This window comes from Tupaia chinensis, unplaced genomic scaffold (genome assembly GCF_000334495.1).
Source record: "Tupaia chinensis unplaced genomic scaffold, TupChi_1.0 Scaffold000600_1, whole genome shotgun sequence".
NCBI lineage: Eukaryota > Metazoa > Chordata > Mammalia > Scandentia > Tupaiidae > Tupaia > Tupaia belangeri.
Window position 1 is genome coordinate 668,323 of NW_006160117.1, and position 22,438 is coordinate 690,760.

The following is a 22,438-nucleotide window of genomic DNA, read 5'->3' on the forward strand; positions in this document are numbered from 1 at the left end:
TATCTCTCTGTCTCTGTCTTTCTGGCGAGTGCATGCGCCCTATAACAAAAACCTCTGGAAAAAAAAAAAAAAAGACAAGGACCTCCCATTTAGTATTACTGCAATAGCATCACCCTAAAAAAAACCCTCTGCATTTCCTTCATTTCATCATATATCTGGTAAGTGTTCATATTTCCATGATTATCCTATGAATGTACTCTTTTAAAGAAAAGCTCCTTGTTTCAACTGGAATATAATCACGATCCATGTAATAGTTCATTTCTATCATTTTTCTTTCCTGTTTTTAATCTTCCCAATTTATTAAAAGAAGCAGGGTTTTCTGTCCCATACAATTTTCCTTATTCTGGAGTTTGGTGCTTGTACCCTAGTGGTATACTTTAATGTGTTCCTCCATCCCCTGTATTTCTGTCAGTTGTTAATTGGATATAAAGACTTGATCATATTTAGATTCAATTTATTTCATTTTATATTTGCTAGTACTGTTTCGTAGGTGATGGTGTGTATATCTGTGAGGAGGTATAATGTCCAATTGAGATTCAATGCCTTTTTAAAAAATAATTATTTATTTAATTTTATTTATCATTATTAGTATTTTTAAAGATTTTGCTACAGTAGGGCATGTGTGCTCACCAGAGAGAGAGAGAGAAAGCAAGCGTCTAGGTCTGGGACTTGAACCAGAGTTGGCCATGTGGGAGTCCAGCACTCCAACCATGATGCCACCCGCTAGCCCAATGCCTTTTTGGACAAACTCATAGGTGTATCATAAATATTTAGTTTTCACTTTTCTCACTTCTTTAAGTATAAATTTTCTTATACAGAAAAGTACACAGAACCTAACTGAACGGCTCAATGAATTTTCATGAAGTAAACACATACCAGTGTAGTCAGTACTGAGCTCAAGACACTGAGTATTACTACATCCCCAGATACCCCCTCTTATCTCCTGGGAACTATCCTCCTAACCCTGCCACCACCCGAAAATTGCTCTCATAGCTTCTAGCATCAAAAATGAGGTGGCTTTTTGTTTTCTTTGTTGTTTGTTTTAAATTTTTGAGCATCATATAAATTGTGTTTTTATTCTTTGTGTCTGACTGTTCTCATTGAATATCGCCTGTGAGATTCATCTTTGTGGTTGTACTTTTTCTGTACATTCTGTATGTGCTTGTATGAATATAGCAAACCATGTACCTGTCTCCTGTAGGTATACCTTTGGCTATTACGACGAGTGCTGCTTTGGGAGATTTTGTACTTGTTTCCTCGTGAACACAAGGAGGCTTTTCTGTTGAGTTTGCGGTTGAGAAACGTGCTGGGCCATGGGGGACATGTATGGTATTCAGCTTTAAGAGATACTGCCAATTTTCCAATGTGTTTCTGCTCATTTACACCCCTACTTAGCAGTGTATGAGTGTTCCACATTCTTACCGACGTGATGGTTCATTTTATGTAGTGGCATAGCATTGTGGTTTTAATTTGCGTGTCTTTGGTAACTAGTGAACTGAGAACCTTTTCATGAGCTTCTTGACTATGTGTCTTGGTCCTTTTGTGAGGTGCCTATTCAAGTCTTTTTCTATTTTTCTGTTGGGTTGTCTATTTATTATTGATTTGCAGGCATTTCTTGCGGATCCTAAACATGAGTCCTGTGAAAATAAACATTACAAATATCTTCTATTTAGTGTGTTTTTTTTTAAAGTAGAATTTACATCATTTACCCTGAAATGCTAAAATCTTAAGAGTATCTTACTATCAGTTTGATGGGTACAGAACATTTTCATTGCCCCAGAATGTTCCTTTGGGCCCCTTCCCATCAACACCCCCTCACAAAAGCAAACTGCTTATCTGATTTCTATCATCATCAGGTTAGTTTTGCCTGTTGAAGAATTTTATATAATTGGTTTCCTACAGTATGTATTTTTTTGCATTCAGGCTCTTTTTTTTAAAAAAGTACTTTTATTGCCAGAGAACGCATATGCTCACCAAGAGAAAGGAGAACGTGCACCCTCCAGTGGGGTGTGGTCACTCTGCAGTCCAGTCCTCTTTTCTCCATTTCTCCATCTCATCAGGATTTTTCTGTTTTTTAGAGGCTGATTTTTGCTCTAGGGAAGATGTGCTTGCCAGAGAGACAGAGAGACAGAAAGCAAGAAGTCAGCCCTGGAGAGTATGGTCACACTGCAGTCCTTTCTCCTCCATTCACCTCTTGGGATTTTGGACATGCACACACATGCACCCAGTATGAGTTTTTTTTGTTTTGTTTTGTTTTGTTAAATAAAGATTTATTTAATTTTGTTCACTTATTATTATTATTATTATTATTCAATTTGATGAGAGAAAGAAAGAAAGCCTTCAGGCCTGGGACTCAAACCATGGTCAACCATGTGGGAGTCCAGCACCTTAACCATCACACCACCTCCCAGCCCCACAGGCACTCGGCATGAGTTTTATGTTGCTGGGTTCAGGACTCCAACCATGTTCGACTACATGGCAGTCCAGTGACTTAACCATCATGCCATCTGCTGGTCCCTTATCGGGATTTTAAATACACATACCTGGTATATTTTTCCAGCTGACTGGACCAGGATTTGAATTGCAGTGGACCATGTGGGATTTGGCTTCCAATGCACAGTGCTTAACCACTGCACTAGAAGGCTAGCCCTGTGTTCAACTTTTTTCACTTAGCATAATATTTTTGAGTTTCATCCACTTTGTTGCAAGTATCATTCTTTTTTGTTGCTCAGTAGTATTCCATGGTGCATTATATTATTTTGTTCGTTCTTCTGTTGATGGGCATTTTAATGGTTTCTATTTTGGGGCTATTATGAATAAACCTGCTATGAGCATTCTTGTATGAGGTTTTATGTGGATAGAGACTTTCACAATTTAAAATTTCAGGATGTGTATTGTTCTCTTAGAAGTCCAGTTAATACAAAAACCTGGATTCATGCAAAAGAGAAATGATTTACTTCCTAAAATCAATTTCACAATAGTATTCCATGAATTAGCTTACCTAATAGCTCAAATGCAACATATTACACACTGCTTGGGAATACCAGGTACTCCCTTTATTCATTTTGGGTTTCATTCATAGGGATTTTTCTCTCTTCCCCACTTGCATGAATATATACAGCTGTTTTTACTGTAGTTATTTCCAGTTGTACTAATAGAGACCTTGTCTCTTAGAGTAAGGAAAATACTTGATCAAATTCATTAGCCTCTCAATCATGTCTTGAGTTATGAATGGTTTCAATACTGCTTGGGAATGTGGGCAGGTGAACATTCCAAAAACAGGTATAGTTTATAATGGTTGTAATGTGCGGTGGCAGAAAAGATAATTTCATGCTAAATGTCACATGGGGGGGTGTGATAAGACTGGTGATCTTAAGTAAAACAGTGCTACTTAACTCATGCCTATGATGTTACTTTCTATAAATACTTGTTGAAACATGAGAGCTTTGATCATGTTGCCAAAATAATGTGAGATCCTACAAATTTTCTAATTATAAATGACAGTATTTTAATTTCATTCCACTGTCCCTTCTCTCCCCAACCCCCGTCCTCACACAAGTGACAAGATCACAGTACAAGTCACAGGATTGAATTAAAGCATACATCATCTCTGCTGACTGCGGGGTAACCCACAGCTGTTCTTCCCTCACGTAACTGCTTTTGCAAAGCCCAAACTGGCTGCTCCTTCCTTTATTCTGTACCTGACCAAATGATTCACGTTTGTCAAAAGCAAGTCTAGTAGGCGTGGAAGTTCCTTTTCTTGAAAGGGTTGCAAAGTTTGTTGATTTGAGCCAGTTGTTTAGATAAAGCTCTCTGTAGAAGAGGTAAGGAATTTACACCTCTTGCTCAAAACTAATACGGTTACTCGCTGTATGGTGAGCAGTTTAATGTTATAGAGTGTATATGCATGTAGGGCAAGTGTGATAAAGGTCTGACTTTAATGTCATTTCTTACAGAAATGTTTAATTTCAGGGTGGCAGTAATTACAAATGGAGTTATGGAGCAGCTCTACTTTGCACATTTTAAAGTTCAAAATCTCTACCTCTAGGTGGCAGCACCAGATACATTTTTCCTGTTTCACTCCAGCCTTAATGAGTTATGGTATATAAGCGGTAAAACTTTGAAGTCTACCAAAACTTCAAAAGAAGCTGTTATTACTAATTTTGTGAGGATTGGGAAAAATTAATTTTTATGGTAAATACATTCGGGGCAAGGCTTAAGCTTGGACTTTGACTTTTTCGGAAAAGATTATAGTAGCAATAGTCTTTATTTTTTAACATGACATTATGTTTCCTTAAAATGGTTTAATATAGCCCTCTGTGATTTGCCTGTTTAACTTACAATTGTCCTCCCATGAAAATTGCTTTTTATAATGACATTTTTGGGGATAAGTGACATTTTTGTATTTAAGTAATTTGTGGAAAGATCACCGTATATCTGATATTTTAAGATAACTATAGTGTCTTCTCCCTTTATTATTTTTTAAAGAGAGATTTTTGCTCTAGGGTGCATGTGTTTGCCAGAGAGACAGAGACAGAAAGTGAGAAATTACCCCCTCAGGGGTGTGTGGCCACACCACAATCCCTTCTCCATTCTCCTCTTGGGATTTTGGACATGCATGGACGCACGCACACACACACACACCTGGGGTGAGTTTGAAGCCGCCAGTCTGGGACTTGAACCATGATTGACTACGTGGAAGTCCAATGACATAACCATTACACCATCTGCTGGTTGCTCTTCCTTTATGTTTTCAAAATTTAACATGGAACTATGCCCAAGAAAGTACTGAGATTGAAGCCCCTTTCCCTGAAAAAAATCAGTTTGTGAATAAATCTAAAGTAATTAGCTGGGCCAGTTGGCTTTGTTACTGCCTTGGGAAGATAACAGTAGTTTGTGGAAATAGACAGTAAGAGTAGACATTTCATAAGGCCTGATCATTTTTTTCACAAGTTTCGGCCAGTTGTTGGCATTTCTCTGTGAGCAGCGAGGTGGCCCACGTCCACTTTGGCTTTCTCAGCGGGCAGGCTGCCTTGGGCACATGTGTGCAGCTCCAGACACTCAGGTGCGCCAGGTGAGCAAGGCCTGGTGGGGAGGGCAAGGGCCGCTCCTGTTGGTTCCTTTTCTCAGTGAAGCCAATTGTGTATGTGTGTAAACCAATAATGTTTTTTGTTCCTTGGCATGTGGACTGTAAAAGAAGCTTACTTTTAGAAAAATCTTGCTTATTTTTCTTTTTCTTTTTTTTTTCGATAATGAGTATTGGCCTTGGGAAATTAATTATCATATAGTCAGAGAAAACCTGTAGGAAGCTGCTTTCTCCTAATCAAAAATAAAACGGAACATTATGTGGATACAGTTGGATTTACAACTAGAGTTTAAGGATTAGTAATAGTTACCCTTCACTATGGAGAAGAAATGGTGTTATTCATAGGCATGGGCTCTCTTACTCAATTCCTCTGCCCCTCTTTATCTTCAAATGTGAGGGTGTGTATTCCCTCATACTTCACTAATTTGCTATTTCTCTTAGAGGATAGGTAAGTTGTAGAATAAAACTTATTACACTTGAGGCCAAGTATAAAAATTTATGACACAAATGAAGAACAGTTTTCCAAATTGTGTTGAATGTGAGTTCTTTGTTTTTATGATATACCAACATTTCAGGAAATATTTTTGTTCCTACAGAGTAGCTACTAACTTGATATGCAGCATGAGCGTGTGTTTTATAGGTTTTTCTAAACACATAATCTTGAGTGAATATAGTCTGGATTAAATGACGTTCAGTTGCTATTTTACTTTTTCACTCAAATGACATTTATCGATGACTTCCCATACAATAGGCACCAATGAACTCGGTTCATCATTTATTATCTAATTTAAACTTCAAAACTCTATGGTCAGTGATCTGACTTCCATTTTACAGATAGTGAAAAACTGAGGTTTTAAAACCAAAACATGGAGTCTCAGTCATATTATTCTTTGTTCAGCACATTTTCACTGTGAAAGAGTCTGCCTTGAGTATTTGAGAGTTACTAGATGTCACTTGACCACTGACTAAATAGGATTTTGTCACTTAATTCTGAGTGTGTATATATGGTTATCTACCTTTGCAGCCATTGATAGGTTTAAAATCATTTTTAGATACTTTTGTTAATTTGTGAACTTTTTTGTTCAGTGCTGTTTTGTATTACTTATTTAGTTCTTTTGTAGTAAGATACATGTGATGGTTTTCCTTAGATTCAAAAGCCTAGGATTTTAGGCATTGCTAAGGGATGCTTTTAAGAAAATATTATAAAACATAGTGTGAAATTACCTCTAAGAATTAAAATTCATATAGGAGATTTTGACAGGTAAGCTTTGATTAAGGATAAATTAAATTGGTTGGCTCAAAAACGTTTCTTTTATTTAAGTAGTTTGTGGAAACTACGTAAACCAGGTATCAATTAATTTCTTGTGTTGTTTTGATTGATATATGGATGGTATGGTTTCAAAATGTTTTAGCCTGTGAATCTTTAGATCCATTGTTTTTGCACATATTTTAAATTTCTGAATTCTGAACACCAGGAACAAACCATGTTGCATTTTGTCTCAGATGTTGCTACTGAATTTTAACCACTGAATTAGATTGCAACCTACATGCTGTTAACTACTGAGCCAAGATGAAATCGACCACCGCATTGAAATCAGGGTTAGCAGTTGTGCCTGCACTTGAAGGAGTTGTAATGGCAGTGAACGTGTTTTCTTTAATGGGATTTGTATTCTCTGTTTTCAGTTTTAATGGAGACACTTTGATTTTAAGAGTGTTTCTTAATAACTGCACATTTATTTGAAGTTTTTCACTGTAACTTTAAGAAAAATATTTTTTAAAAATCCTATAGAAGTAGTTGCTCCCAAACTCGAACATACATATTTCTACATTGCTTTGTTGTGGTTACTTGTTTTATTTATAAAGTAATCTCTTGTAAAAAGCAAAGTCATTTGTCCGAGTGATCTTGAGTTCAAATGATTGCACGTGCACATGTGTGTATGAATTTAAAATCATTCTTTTGCGAGAGGTTTCTTGTTTGGGCATTTTTAAATGTTGATATTTTTCTGAATTTGTTTTCTTTTCTATTAATAGGACTTGACCCCACCCAATTTAGAGTTCATCATTATCATAAAGATGAAGAGAATGATACTGTCCTGGGTGGCCCAGCACAGCTCACTGATGAAGAGAAATACAAGGACTGTGAGAAATTAAAATGTCCATGCCCTGCATGTGGGACCGAGAATATTTATGATAATGTCTTAGATGGCTTGGTTAGTTGTTTCTTTTTGTTTCTTTAATTTTGTAAGCAAACTAGTACAACCCCCTCCCCCACTGCCACTATAGGGTATATAAAAAGGGGGGGAAACCTTAAACCAGCTTTCATGTGTTTCAAGAATTTTAGTATTATATGAATTCTGCCCTCACAACTTATTTTCTTTTCAAAAACTCCTAATCGAATGTGTTTGAATATTGTTTTTGGCTCCCTAGAATGCCTGACCTTGGTTTTTAAATGGAATCTCTTAAAAATTCTAAATTACCTTAAAGTATTTTTTATTGTAATTCCTTAATTAGTAACCTGTATTTCTCCACTCCTAACCCCCATTTATTAATACAGCAATATTTTCCTTTATCTTAAATCAACTTAATGGGAACTGAGTGTTTTGGGAAAGTTCTTGTTTATCTTTACCCATCCCAGTTACCTCCTTTTTGACAAAGGTACTCTTATTATCTTTTCTGCTGTCTTTGCATATCAGACATTTAAAAAGTCACAGGGAGACATTCCTTGCCAGAAATACTGCCAAAAAATGTATCATTGACCTTGGATCAGAACTTGAAACTTAGCCAATTTACTTGCTTCCACTGCAGTGTTATACATGTACTGGCCATTGGCAAAAGAGTAGGCAGCAGAACTGTGTAAAACCTTGAAACTGAAAGAAAAGACATCCTTTATCTAAATTAAAAGTAATTATTTTAAGTTAATTTGGACAAACAGCAGATGTTTTGCATTTTTTTGAATCAAAACAAAGCAGTCTTTGGAAGCAAGTGCTAGGAAGAGGCAGACACAGATCAGCAATACTTGCTAAATCCTTGAGTTTTGCTTCATTACAGCTGTAAATAAGATAGTTAATTGCATGAAGCTTGACGACTTGCAGATGGGCTAACTGTGGAAGAGCCGATGTCAAGCTCTAAAATCTCTTCCACCTGGAATTGCTTAGTGTGGCGCATAGGGTTATGTACCAGATTGGAGCGGGGGAAACCAAGATGTTTAAGTATCCCGAAGGAAAACAAATGCTATAGAAACCCCAACAGTTTTCCTATATATTATATTTGGTTTGTATTTGTTTAAAACAAAACACAACAAAACAAAGCATTTTCTCCAACTACTAATAGTTGATTCTTTTACATTTCTACTCCTGCTTCCCCTACCCCAAATACATTTGATTATGTGGGGAAATTGCAGGAATTTTAGATCTGCTAAGTTGGCAAGATATTCCTTTTGCGGTGCAACACTTTTCATTTCTAGGCTTTATTCTTAAAATTAAGTTGAAAAGATGGAAGGCAAACCAAAGTCATAAAGGTTCTTACTTTGTCTTCAAGTTTGGAATGAATAAGTACAGTTTTAAAATTTTGATCACTTTCTCTAAGAAGAATGTTTATTTCCAATAATATGACTTCACTGGTATTTAAAGAGGAAGAATGATTTTATCAATAGAGTCTGTCAGGATTGAATGTGAAATAGTGATTTCAGGGTTTTCCCTTCAACTTTATACTTCATTATGATGATGGCAAAAGAGTGGAAGGTTTACATGACTAAAGGAGTCTTTGGGAGGAAAGTCGTTGTGAAAATGGGATTTAGAAACTCACCAATAAAATAGATTAAGAATATTGTACAACAGAAAAGCATGTAATATTTTAAACGCACACACGCACACACACATGCACACCTTTTAAAACCTCGCAGTAACCTTTTGTGTGCTTGTCTATCCTGACTTCTATAGGGAACTGATATGGAACCCAGCTTGTATCGTTGTAGTAACATCGATTGTAAGGCTTCACCTCTGGCCTTTATGGTACAGCTGAACAACAAATTGATCGTGGACATTAGACGTTGTATTAAAAAGTACTATGATGTAAGTATCCATAATGAGTTTTTTACATACTTATTGATGTTCCGTACTTGTTCTGTTGGTTTTCATAAAACTGCAGAATTTTGAAAGACTTTGGGGAAAATTCCTGGCAAAGTGCTGTTGCTACAAATATGATAAAGTGTGTAATTTTGGCATATTAGCATGACAAATGATTTGATTTTCTTTTGGGCATTACACCTCTTTTATTAATGAGCAATATTTTAATAAAGAAAATTTTGCTTTTAAGGAGAAGTGAGGCGATAATCAGGAAATGTTTTAGTTTATTGTCACTTAAATAAGACTAAATGGTCACTTAGATCTTTGGGCAGAGGGGAAAATAGAACTGCCTGTTTTGGCAAGTAGAGCCATAAAATTGTCTGTGGTGATTTTAATAAACTGTCCACTAGCTAATACTAAGTGTATATGTGACAGTCTGAGGCTATTTTTGTGAGGAAATAAAAATATCTTTTAAATTTAAGTGCAATTTGTCTTGGATTTTGCAGAATGTCTAATTTTTATAAATATTGTCATTTATCATCTAAACATGTTTTCTGTTACTTGAAAGTTCACTGTAACTTCCTTGAAAAAGCTGTAGTGGCAAGGTGTTTCCCAAAATATTTGCTCAGATTCTAGTAGGTAAGACCTATGACTTTTATCAGTATCCTACTCCTATGTTAGTAACATAGCATCTTCTTCTTTAACATAGATATCATATGTAAAAAAAAAAAAAAATGAGTATTACAGGATGAAGAGTTAAAACATACAGTTGTGAATTTGGTGTAAAATGATTTGTATTTGTCAAAAGTGCAAGTAGGTTTATGGGAAGATTTTAAAAAATAATAATTTTGACTACATTTTGGGAAAATCTGAAACATGTTAGTGAATAATTATGTGCTGCACTTAATGAACAGTTGGGTGGGAATAAAGGTTATCTGTAGGGTCACATTCCATGGAAGATGAAATGTTCAGTACATGAAATGTTAGGCCTTGATTTAGCATGAAGAGCCAAAATCAAAACTATTCAGCTCCTCATTTACAGGCCTCATTGAGCAATGTATAATTCTTGACTCTTGGGAAGAATTCTGAGTTTTTTCTCTGTGTTTAGTCTATGAAAATCATCACCATGGGAATATTACTACTGGAGGAAACTCATCTATTTTCTTTTGTATAAAAGAACAATCTGTTTTGACTAAGTTGAGAATAGGCAGAAAAATGATCTTCTGAGTATTTAGAAATGTGCCCTAATTAAAAGTTTGATTTCTAACCTCTGTGTGTGTGTGTGTGTGTGTGTGTGTGTGTGTGTGTGTGGTGGTTATGTAAGTGTTTGGTTTTAAGCTAAACAACCTACTTTTAGGGATACAGATCTAACACAGTGTTCCTAGAGTGTTTGCTTTAATTGTCTTCTCTGCCAGGCATCTCACTAACAGCAAGTATTGGTTTTCCTGTAGTTAACTACCCACTTGATTGACTTTTCTGTGGGATTTCTAATCAAAATAGCCAAATGTCACTCCTGAGTTTGAAGATTGATATGACTATCTTCAAAATTAGAGGCTTATTTCTCTACTTTTTGATCTTCATCATATGTGATTGGACAAAAGAAAAAGAAATCCATTATTTGTTCTTTTCATGGTTCTATGCAGAACAAATATTTTAGATATTTTGAGTATCAGAGCTTTTATGTAAAAAATACATGCACCTCTAGGTTCTGCTTCATTGGTAGAGTGTTCTTTTTCTTCCTGTTTCCTAGACTTTAAGGAACTTTTGTCTGTAGAAGGACATGGGATTGAGTCTCTTTGGTTATTATGTCTCAAGTGGTACTGATTATACTTAGTTCAGTGTGATATATCATGATGGTAATAATCCACCTTGAAGCCTATACAGCAAGTATACTGGATGCAAGGATATTGAGAGTAAGTACTGAGGTTAAGTGACTGTTCTCTGAAGCTACTACTAAAGTGGTTTCCTCCTATTCTGTAACATAAAAAATTCTACCCACTGGTTATATAACTTTGTGGACAGAGGTCCAGAATCTCATTTTAAAAAAAAAAAATTTTGTAGTCTTAAAGTCACTGCAGGAGGAACTCAACCTACACAGAGAAAGGAAGGCATTTCCATAAGAAAGGCATGTGGTACTTGACCAAATACTATAACCTACCAAGAATCAGTTTTAGATCACTAGGAAATCAGGTTGTCAAGAAAAAAAGACGGACATTTAGAGTAGCAAAGTATACTTCTAAATCACTTTAATTTTGGAGAAATACATCACATATTCTGTTATCTTCTGTCATGAATAAATATTGGGTCATCGGGAAAGTCATGACACATTTTTGCCTAGAAAAACAGAAAAATACCTCATGACTTTCCCAACGACCTAATAGGACTGAATAAATAAATGTGATATAACATTTCTGAAAGTTTATGTATCTGATAATCAATATCATGTCATCATATTTCATTACTGCCTTCACTAATCGGGGGATACCCTCCCCCTCCCCTGTGACATATAGCGATGATTATATCCTTTGAATTCTCATCTCTTAGAACACTTAAATATCAATATACACATAGAAACATAAAAAGTACTGAGGAAGGATATTTTAAGTCATATGTTAATTTCTTTAGGAGGAAAACCGTTCTATGCTTTATCTTGAGATTAGATGAAGTGTCAAAAGACTCTGAGGTAGTGTAGAAAGCCTTAATTCAGAGTTGATTTCATGCCTTGGTCCTTGCTGGTTCCTCTGTTAAAATCCAACTGGTATTTTTGAAAATAATAAAAAGTCAGTTTAAAGACTATATCTCTAAGCTTTTAGGGATGTTTTTGAAAGACTCAATTTTACAGTGAAAAATTGATATGTATTCCCCCTCCCCTTAAATTCTGTTCCAGAAGAGCAAATAGACACACACACAAAAAGGGAGAGAAACACTAGCTAATCTAAATTGGGAAATGAAGAGGGCTTTTTTTAAGCATGAAAATTTCATCATCTTGTCAGCTGGCAGAATGCCTGCTGTGTGGATTCACAAAGGCTAAGAATTACACTTTCATGAAATTTTCCTCACTAACTGCCCTGGTTAATTTGAAAGATAACCCACTGTTCTAATTCATTCCTCAATTGGGCGGTGCAGGTTTTATCTTTGATCTGACAAAGCATTTGTGTTAATCGTTTTGGCCCTCCACTAGACACTCTTGGGATTGTGCTTTTACAATAAATGTGTCTGTGATAGCTCTTTAGTCTATTATACTTACAATAGATCCATAGAACTGGGAATTAATTCTCCACTGCTTTGGAAATGGGAAGAATAGGTGTAGCTCTGTCAAGTGCTGCTGGGAAGTTTGTTTAGCTGGTTCATTTTTGAAGTGTTCCCCTCAGCCATCCAAGGAGCAGCCACAGAAGAGAGTCTGAGATTGAGATGCTGGCCTACCCTGAAGACTTGCTGATAAATGAGAAATTTGACCCCTCTTGGTACCTGGGAGGGGGATGCTGGGTCATTTACTTTCATCTCAAGTACTATTAGTTATAATGTACATTCAACCCTCATTTTAATACTTGAAGAGCCATTCGTTTCTAAAGGTGGAGCCTCTGGAAGTCAGAGTTGATAGTCAACTTGAATACATTCCCAAATTCCCATTGATGGCTCATGTCCTCAGCCTTCCAATGTTTCTAGCCATTTGTAAAGGAACATTCCTTAGAGCACTTCTCTGTGATTTTTAAACATCATGATATTGCTGGCCCTAGATGAGGCTGGCCCACCTCAGACAAAATTAACCAATAAACAGTTAGGGCGGTGCATGTGATAACCTTTGATTAGTTGCACGGGCCAGAAGTTGATGGCCAGATTCTTTAGACACTTGCCGTAGGTTTTATGTCTCTGAATTTTCTTGAATTGAGGTTGTGCTTTCTTCTGTTTCTCATTTGTGGTCTCTGTCATAGCCCCTTGCTCTCAATAGCGTATACATCTTTGTGTTGCATAACCCAAGGAATCGTCGAATAAAGTTTATACTTTGCTCTTTTTTTCCTTAGATTCTTTTTTATAAATACTGTGATATGAGCAGAAGATTTATAAGGGGTGTACAATAAATTGATTCTCAGGTTAGCACAAAATTCCACAATATTTTAATGTCATGAAAGCACTAGCTAAGAAAGTCCTTTATTACTATCTTCTATATTTTACATGACTGATTCCTATGGATTTCAGTATTTTGCTCTATATTCAACCCAATAGCCTCAATTTGCTTTCTTCCCAAAATGAGTATCAGGCAAAGAAGCACCAACCAAAAATGTTCTCATCTTGATGCTTAAAAAAGCATCTTGCCTGAGTGCACTTTTTCATTGTCCTGATGGAAGAGTCTATCTCCGACTACATAATGTGGCAAAGAAGACAAATGCCTATGTTACATCTTTTTTTTTGCACTTCTAAGTTTATTGTGACGTATGCTATATTTCAAAAAAATCTCTTGGGACTCTTTGGAGAAACTAAAATAATTATAATAATGTCCAGTGTGTGTTCCTTCATGATGCAAAGACTCTCTTATGCACCTGTGTGTGATCCCCTAGGAGAGGAGGGAACATTTGACTAATGTTGCTGTCCCTTGGCTTGGTGGCTGTGAGTCCCTCTAGAAGAGGTCACATACCAGACAATACAGTGAGATAATTTGTAGTATATGAGGAATCCATGCTAAGCTTCTGTTTTATACCTCTGGGGAAAAAATGCTTGTTAATTTCAAAATGGATAATTTATTTCTCAAAGACAAAACCACTAAGCATGTATCATTCAGCCAGAGATTGAAGTGGAGCTGCCTTTTATCAGAAGTGCAAAAAGGGGCCCAGCCACAGTGGTACAGGTGGTAGAGCACCACTGCATGATACTGGAGCCATCTGGGAAGGCCTGGATTTGTATCCTAGGTCTGCCTGAACACACTAGGTGTGCCTTGGTGTGTGCCTGTGATCCTTGATGGCGGAAAGACTGGGGAGGAGGTGTCATGGGGTGGTGAGATCCTATTAAGGCTACCTACCTGTCTGTCCCTCTTTCTCTCTCTTTTATGAGAAAGAGAGGAAAAGAAAGTTTTAAAAAAATACAGTGAGGGTAAAGTGAAATATTGATCACAGTGTTTTTTCCACAGAAATATGCATCCATTTAGTATCATAGGCAAGCACCATCCGTGGTGCCCAACAGTGCTTAAAGAAGGGTAGTTTCGTTAGGAGTGGATATAACCGAATTAATAAATAGATGTGATGAGTTAGCAATAAAGCGACCTCCCGCTCCAGCCTGCATCCCCCTCAATCCCCCCCAGTAAATTACTAACACGGCTTACTCATTCCCATTGCCTTTCACTTTTCAACAGAGCTATATTGTGCAGATGGATCTGGGAGTTTTAGAGCCATACAATGGCATTTGGTTCCACTGCAAATATTCAGTGTTCAATAACCCTCAAAATTTCTCATTTCTTACCTGTGGTGATGTAGACTGATAGTTTTTAGGTTATAGGTTCCAATATGCAGTAGCATTACAGGTACATTAGTTCAAAAATAGTTTAAACTCTAAGCACTATCAGAATTATTGTTTATTTCCTTGCCTCTGCATTTATATTTAGAACATTCAAAAAGAATAAATTGGGTTTCTTTTTTGTAAAGACTTTTAAAAGCATAATTATAAGTGGTGTAAAAGGCATGCAAAGAAGCAATAGATACCCATCCCACCCATTTAGCAGCACGGGCAGCCCAATCCGTGCTTGCCCAGCAGTGCTTGAAGAACAATTTCTTTAGGAATCCATAGGACTCATCCTAAATCTTATTAATGCAAAAAAGGAATATATTGAGAAGTAATATTTCTTTTTGCTTCACACCATTTGATAGGGAAGCTAAATGTAAATGGACGTGAGGGACAGCAATTGCATTTCTTTTAAATGTGGGATTCTAACACCACGGCACATTGATGGAGAGTTGCTATATTTTTATTAGCAGATGGCTGTTTTTTTTTTTTTTTTTTTTTTTTTTTTTTTTTTTTTTTTTTTTTTAAGATATGTAGGTCAAGCTAGCTAATTTTGAGTCAGGGATCACATTTTGTTGTTATACCATGGCATGTTCCCACAAAAAAAACGAAGAAACAAGGGTTTGGTGATGGTTGAGTAGACTCTTATTCTAAATAAACTTAATGTACAAATCTAGTGAAAAACAAATCAAGTCCTGTCCCCTAAATCATGCCAGCTACATATTCTATATCAGCACCTTATTCTGGTATAATATTAGCTTTTATAAAGGAGTTTTCATAAGCAAATAGAATCAGACACAGCCTTATATCCCATCTCCTGGGGGAGATGACCACACCGCAAACTCTTCTCCATTCTCCTCTCAGGAGCTTGGGTACACATGCATACATGCCCAGCATGAGTTTTAAGTTGCTGGGTCTGGGACTCAAACTACAGTTGACTATGCGGGAATCCGGTGACATAACCATTATGCTATCTGTTGTTCCTGAGAACTCATTAATGTTAAAAAAATGTTTTTGTTTATTTCTTCCATGAGAGAGACATATACAGAGAAGGCACCCCAGCAGGGTCCTCATGCCACAAACCATCCCCAACCTCAGTGAATCCTGATCATGGGGATAAGTGGCAGGCATGTACAGGGAAACACTGGGATGAAAACCCAGAGGCTTCTTTTTATTTTTTTTTAACCTGTTTGTTTCTTCTTTTTCATAATTCCTTTTTTTTTTTTTTTTAAATTGAGGCTTCTTATATGGCTTCAGTGTCATGGAATGTTATGTGACCACAAAACCATGACAACTGGCCAAGAGTTCACTTTTAAAGTTCATTGTTTTGTTCCAAGACATGATGGATGAACATGGCTTGGCTATGTTCCTTGGTGTGTTCAGAACCCTCAGACTGAGACCTGGGCTGGGCCTGTGGTGTCTGTCTTTCCCAAGTACCCACTTGGAAGCTTTCATCTAATTGCTACTCTCCCTTTCCCAGCCAGTCAGAATGGTACTGTGGCGAATGAGTTCACAACATTCTGAGAGGTCAGTGCTATCAGATGGCTGTCACAGATCACCTGTTAGCTTCATACAGTGACCAAGACCCTAGTCCAGAATTCTGCCCATTATGTCTGGGAAGACAGCCATTTATGACTACCAAGCTGCTCACCATCTTCACTGTAGTCACTCGTAAAACTTGATGTAGCCTTGGGCATTAGCATAATAAGACAGGTCAGGTTTCAAGGCTGGCTGGGCTGTGAGTCCAGAAGGCTGATTATAGCCACTCAGCAATGGACTCGTCTGGCCATTGGAGGGAAGCATGTGTGTTGAACCTGGGGTTTCAGCATCTTCTGATACAGTTTTCCTCATCTGAAGGGAAAATTGGAGGCTTTTTGAAATTCTGAGGAAATGCTAGAGGAGTCCTCAAATACCTGAAAACAAATGGGTAAAAACAGAAAACTACTTGTACCAAAACAGTAGAATTCCTTTCTTCAGTTTCATTTCTCTCACCTTGTGTATTTAGGAAAAACTCAACTTCAGGTCTAACTCGAGTCATCTACAGCTACTATCTTGTAGTAGAGTAAGAAATTGAACCAGAACAGATTTCATTTAACCTTTCAGAAGTGAGATTTTCACACCATTGACCTTCTTGACTTCAAGGAGCAAAGTGGAACTATCAGTTCTCTGCTGCACATGTCAACGAGAGATGGGAGGAGAGCGCCCCAGGCGATGGCTGTCTTTCATATGTGGTTTGCCCAGAGTGTACATTATAGTTCACGTGTGGAAATCAGCTCTCTGCAGATTGTTACAGATAAGAATTTCCAGATGGTCCTATCTAGCTTAGTCTTACGTTAAATGGAATAACCATATTTCTATTCAGAGAGTGTTAATTCAGCTGCCTTTCTGAGGCATCATAGAAAAACTCTCCAAGCCTAGATTCCAAATAAAATAATACTATGGATATAAATTAGAATGCCAGTCTTTTCTACATGATGGGTATTGGTTTTATGCTTGGCATAAATCTGAGCTAGCTGGACCATATGCTTATACCAACACTTAACAGCATGTTGACTTCAGCTTGTTTTTGAAAAGCGAGTGTGCCTTTTTGTTCTGGTTCAAAACTCATCTGCCTCTTGGCACTGCCTCCAAAGGTGTTATTGTTGTTACCGTATTCTCCAGCACATCGTTCTTAAGATGGGTGGTTTAGTGAGACACATCACCAAGCATGTTTCCTGAAATGTCCCTGGCCTCCTTCACGCTCACAGGTATTCAGGGTTCCTTGGCTGTCTGCAGAGCTCTTGATGCTAGATGATTTTCCTGCCTACCTCTCAGGAGCCCAGCCTAGCAGGGACTAGGTCTTCAGCTACCCGCAAAGGATGTTCAAGAATTTTGGCTAGAAGTGGCAGGAAAAAACAAAGCTGACCAGGATTTACTTCTTTATGTATACAAAGGACTTAGAAACCATGTGGATGAAGTCACAGCTAATTTTCTGAGGATAATTTCCCTCAATCATAGCTTTCTGTCAAGTGACAGTCAAGAGCTACTACTTCCAGGAGTTGATCAGCAAAGAAAGATCAAAAGAGTGCCCAGAGGGGGAACCAGCAGTTAGCGTAATGGCTATGTCGCTGGACTCCCACATAGTCGACCGCGGTTTGTGTCCCGGACCCGGTGGCTTAAAACTCACGCCGGGCGCGTGTGCGTGCATGCCCAAGATCCCGAGAGGAGAATGGAGGAGAAGGGATTGCGGTGTGACCATCCCCCCTGGGGGGTGATTTCTCGCTTTCTGTCTCTATGTCTCTCTCTGTCTCTCTGGCGAGCGCACGCGCCCTACAGTGAAAATCTCTCAAAAAAAAAAAAAGAGTGCCCGGAGGCAAGAGACACCTGTTTCAAATTGCCCAGCAAAATGAAGTCTCTTGCTGATGGGTATTTGCGATGGGATAGCACAATGGTTCTCAAACCTTTCGATTTCTGGGACCCTTGCCCCGTACACTCTTAAATCACTGAGGATGCTGAAGAGTTTTTGTTTATGTGGATTATATATGTTAACATTTACTGGATTATAAGTTCAAACTGAGACATTTACAAAGTATTAATCCATTTAAACAACAGTAAACCTATTATGTAACAAAATAACATGCCTACAAAAAAATGACTATTCCAAAGGCAAAATAACATATTAAAAGCAGTGGAATTGCTTTCCATTTTTTAGATCTCATTAATGTGTGGATGGAAGACAGCCTAGGTTCTCATATCTGCTTCTGCATCCCATCTTTTGTGGTATGTTGTTTTTGTGGAGAAAAATTTGACTCTACAAGATATGTAGTTAGAAAGGAAGGAATATTTTTTTTCTTGAGAGATTTTTGCTATAGGACATGTGTTCTTGCTGGAGAGACAGACAGAAAGCAAGAAATCACCCCCCTGAGGGCATGGCCATGCCACAACCCCTTCTACTCCATTCTCCTCTCAGAATCTTGGGCATGCACCCACATGTGCCTGGCATGAGTTTTAAGCTACCAGGTCCAAGACTCGAACTGCAGTAGACTATGTGGGAGTCCAATGGCGTAACCATTATGCTGTCTGCTGGTTCCTGGACGGGATGTTTTTAATAACTTTTTTTCTTAATTGTGGATATTCTTTTTTTTTGTCAATACAGCAACACTTTAAAAGGATGGTTTCTTAATAGTTATTAACAATGTGGAATCTGAAACCATATTAGTAAACTTTTTGTGCTCTGGTATATTGAAATCCATTTCTCTGTCTTACGCTTCAAGTGGATTATTTACCCAGGCACGGTTTGATAACATGATGCATTGGTCATTTATAAAGTATTGGTTTACTGACTTAAGATTTTCCAGATATTGACATATTTCATTATTTTTAAATTACTTTATACCACCAGATTAATCAGAAAAGTCTTCAAGTATTAGGAAGCTATTGAGCTTATAGTTATGGATACAAATTTTCTAGTGAATACTCATTGAAAGCTGGGATTTTATCACCAGTAACAAATACTGTCACTTGATATGTCTGGAAGTGCCAGGCTCAATTGGTTCATCTTTGACAAAATTTTTGCCAGATTCCCATGTCTGAATAACCATAGTTTATCTATCAGTTATTCTTTCAAGTAAAAGTGATGTTCTTTGAGAAGACACCTTCTTGGCTCCTGAGAACTAGTGATTTCAGGGAAAAAAGAGAAATGAAGATTTTCTACTAGTAATTCAGCCTCCAGCCCACCAACTCGAGTGGGATCAAAATGGAACGGCAAGGAGATTCCAGATCACCTCTTCACGCTTCTGAACGTTCAGATTGAACTTCAAGTTTGAGAAGAAACACACCATCCATCAGATGACTAGAAATCACTGCAGGGCCACAAGAAATATGGGAAAGCAAAAAATTATCTCTCTTCCAAGGCAAAAGAATAGTTCCTCTTCATCCACAGTCAGTTCCATGGAAACCATAGAAATGTCTGATAAAGAATTTAGAATATTCATAATGTCGAAGCTAACAGAGATGGAAGAGAAGAGAGACAATGAACTGCAGAAGAGAAAGGAGAAAGGAGATGACAAGTTCCAGGAGGTGAAGAAATTATTGCAAGATCTAAAAGAGGAATTACACACTTAAAAAAAGAATCAAATGGACCTGTTAGAGATGAAGGCTACAATAGAGGAAGTCAGAATCTTCCTTGAAAGTATTAAAATCAAACTAGATCATACAGAAAATAGAATCTCTGGTGTAGAAGAGAAAATTGCTGGCCTAGAAAAATCCACCACGAAGACTGAGAAAGTGGCCCCAAAAATGAGAATAATATACGAGAAATACTAGATACCATCATATGTCCAAAAAGCAGGATAATTGGTATCCCAGAAAGCAAAGAGACTCATAAGGGCATTGATAATCTATTCTATGAAATCCTGCAAGAAAACTTTCCAAACCTAGAGAGGCACTCAAAGGTCCAGTCCCAAGAAATACAAAGGATGCCAAATAGAATCAACCCAAGAAGATCTTCTCCAAGACACATTATAGCCCGACTGATGAAAACCACAGACAAAGACAAGATACTAAGATTGGCAAGAGAAAAATGGCAAGTTACCTACAAAGGATATCCCATCAGGCTAGCAGCAGACCTCTCATCAGAAACAATGCGAGCGAGGAAAGAATGGAAAAATATATTCAAAGTGTTAATGGAAAAGCAGCTTCAACCAAGAATACTTTACCTGGCAAGATTCTCCTTCATATGGGAAGAAAAGACAAGAACACTCTCAGATAAACAAAACCTGAAAGAATTTACCCCACTAGGCCAGATCTCCAAGAAGTTCTCAAGAGGGTGCTATATCAGGAAAATTAAATACAGACACACACAAATAAGAGTTCAAGAACTAAGAAAATGGCCAATTTAATCGTAGTGACAAGTCTGGAGTTGATTCCCAGAATTCAGTCGGGAAGATCAAGCCAAGCCACAACAGAAGATAGATTAAGCACATGAGACTGAACTAGTGAAATAGCATTTTATGACTGTTGACTAAAATATTGCTGATTTTCTTCTAGGCTTTGTTGTCCGGTTTTAAAGATTTTTGTCCTGTCTTGAGCTGTCAATAGGTTCATGTGCCTACTCTTTGAACAGAATCCTAACCTGTTTCCTGGCTTTAAGTTTTAAGCAAAATTCTTTAGCATTTCTTTGATTTATTAAAGTTAAAACCGCTTTTCTTGAAATTACCAGCGAAACTTGCTATTGAAAGTAGTTAGATTACTTAAGAAATTGTGTGATCAATAAAATGTGTGTGTGTGGGGGGAAGGAATGGAAGACAACTGTAGACACCAGAGATAGTGTGAGAAGAGGGTGGGGAAGGGCAGAGGGTCAGAAAAAGGGGTAAATACATACATATATATACACATACATATATGTATATGTGTGTCAAAATAGAAATGGAAAATTATTGACGATAACATGCATGATTAAGCCACTATGCAGTATATTCTGGATGGAATTCACATTTTGCATGCTGTTACGATGCTTAGGGAATGAATGTAAATTAATTCTTAAAAAATGTTTCAGGGAAAAAAAACACATGAAACCTTTTTCTTGAAATTAAAAAAAAATGTATTAAAAATACCTGTTTGATGACTGCAGTATAGCCCCTGCTAGGTGCTACTTTATAGTATATTCGGTCTGCTCACTGAGGTTTATGCCTAAAGTTAGACTTATGTTCATGGATATGTATATATCAGCTATGCTTGCTATTGGAAATATTTAGATTAATTAAAATCTTTAATGAATCAATAAAATGTGGGGGAAAAAGGCATAGAAAGCAACCGTGGATACCAGAGACAGTGTGAGAAGAGGGTGGGAGATGGCAGAGGGTGAGAGATGAGATGGGAAAAAAGCAAAATATACAGGAAACAAGAAATGGAAAATTATTTGTTGATAATAACTCGTATGTTGATGTGCTTGATTGAGCCAATATACAGTGTATTCTGGATAGAAAATCTCATTTTGTTACGCTATAATGATGTATAGTAAATGAATGTAAATAAATAATTTTTTAAATGCTGTTCTTTGAACAAAGTGGCTCACTCACCTCACAACTTGGACAGTTGTACAGGTGCTTTTTCCAGAGACAACTATGATAGTTAGTATGTGGTAATAAAAGGATTTACTGTATATTTAAATATTGAGATTTAATAAAATTTTATTCTCTCACCAGCATCGTTCTTAAGTGAAACTGGCCTATTTATGTATTAGTCCCTGTGATTACTTGATAGTGAGGAATGTGGTGGCCAACAGTACAGTTTGGGGCCAGCCACTGCCTTGATTGATGCTAATGTATCAGGAAACTTCCTGATCAGTGATTTTACACCATCAGTGGAAATGTCAATATGCTGAAAAAGTAATATGATTTTGTAGACCCCAGAAGCTTCACTTTCTTTTTTTTTTAAAGAATTATTTAATTTTAATCATCATCATTATTTTTTTTAAATTTAACCAGAGAGAGAGAAAGTGAGACAGCAAGCTGCCAGGTCTGGCAGCCATTAGGGAATCCAGCCCCTTAAACACCACACCAACTGCTGACCTCAGAAGCTTCACTTTCAACTCTAGCAATTTTTCCTAAAGATTTGTACTCTGAAATTTATGTGCAAGAATACTTTGTTGAATTATTATTTATAATAGTGAAAAATTAGGGCCACCCTATGGCCTGGTGGTTTAGGGTACTGGGTCCCACGTAGTTGACTACATGGAATCAGTCCTAGACCTGGCGACTTAAACTCACACCAGGAACGTGCGCATGCGTGCCTAAGATCTGGAGAGGAGAATGGTTCA

The 22,438-nt window shown here is 37.2% G+C and overlaps 1 protein-coding gene across 2 annotated transcripts in view; it reads left to right on the forward strand.

Annotated features, from left to right (window-relative positions):
* Nucleotides 1–22,438, forward strand: part of POLA1 (DNA polymerase alpha 1, catalytic subunit) — a 353,788-nt gene that overhangs the window by 169,391 nt on the left and 161,959 nt on the right. For both annotated transcript variants that reach the window (XM_027775720.1, XM_027775721.1), the window contains exons 33-34: nucleotides 7,118–7,296; nucleotides 9,025–9,156. In XM_027775720.1, the coding sequence (XP_027631521.1) occupies nucleotides 7,118–7,296; nucleotides 9,025–9,156 (311 nt within the window). The remainder of the gene's footprint in view (nucleotides 1–7,117; nucleotides 7,297–9,024; nucleotides 9,157–22,438) is intronic.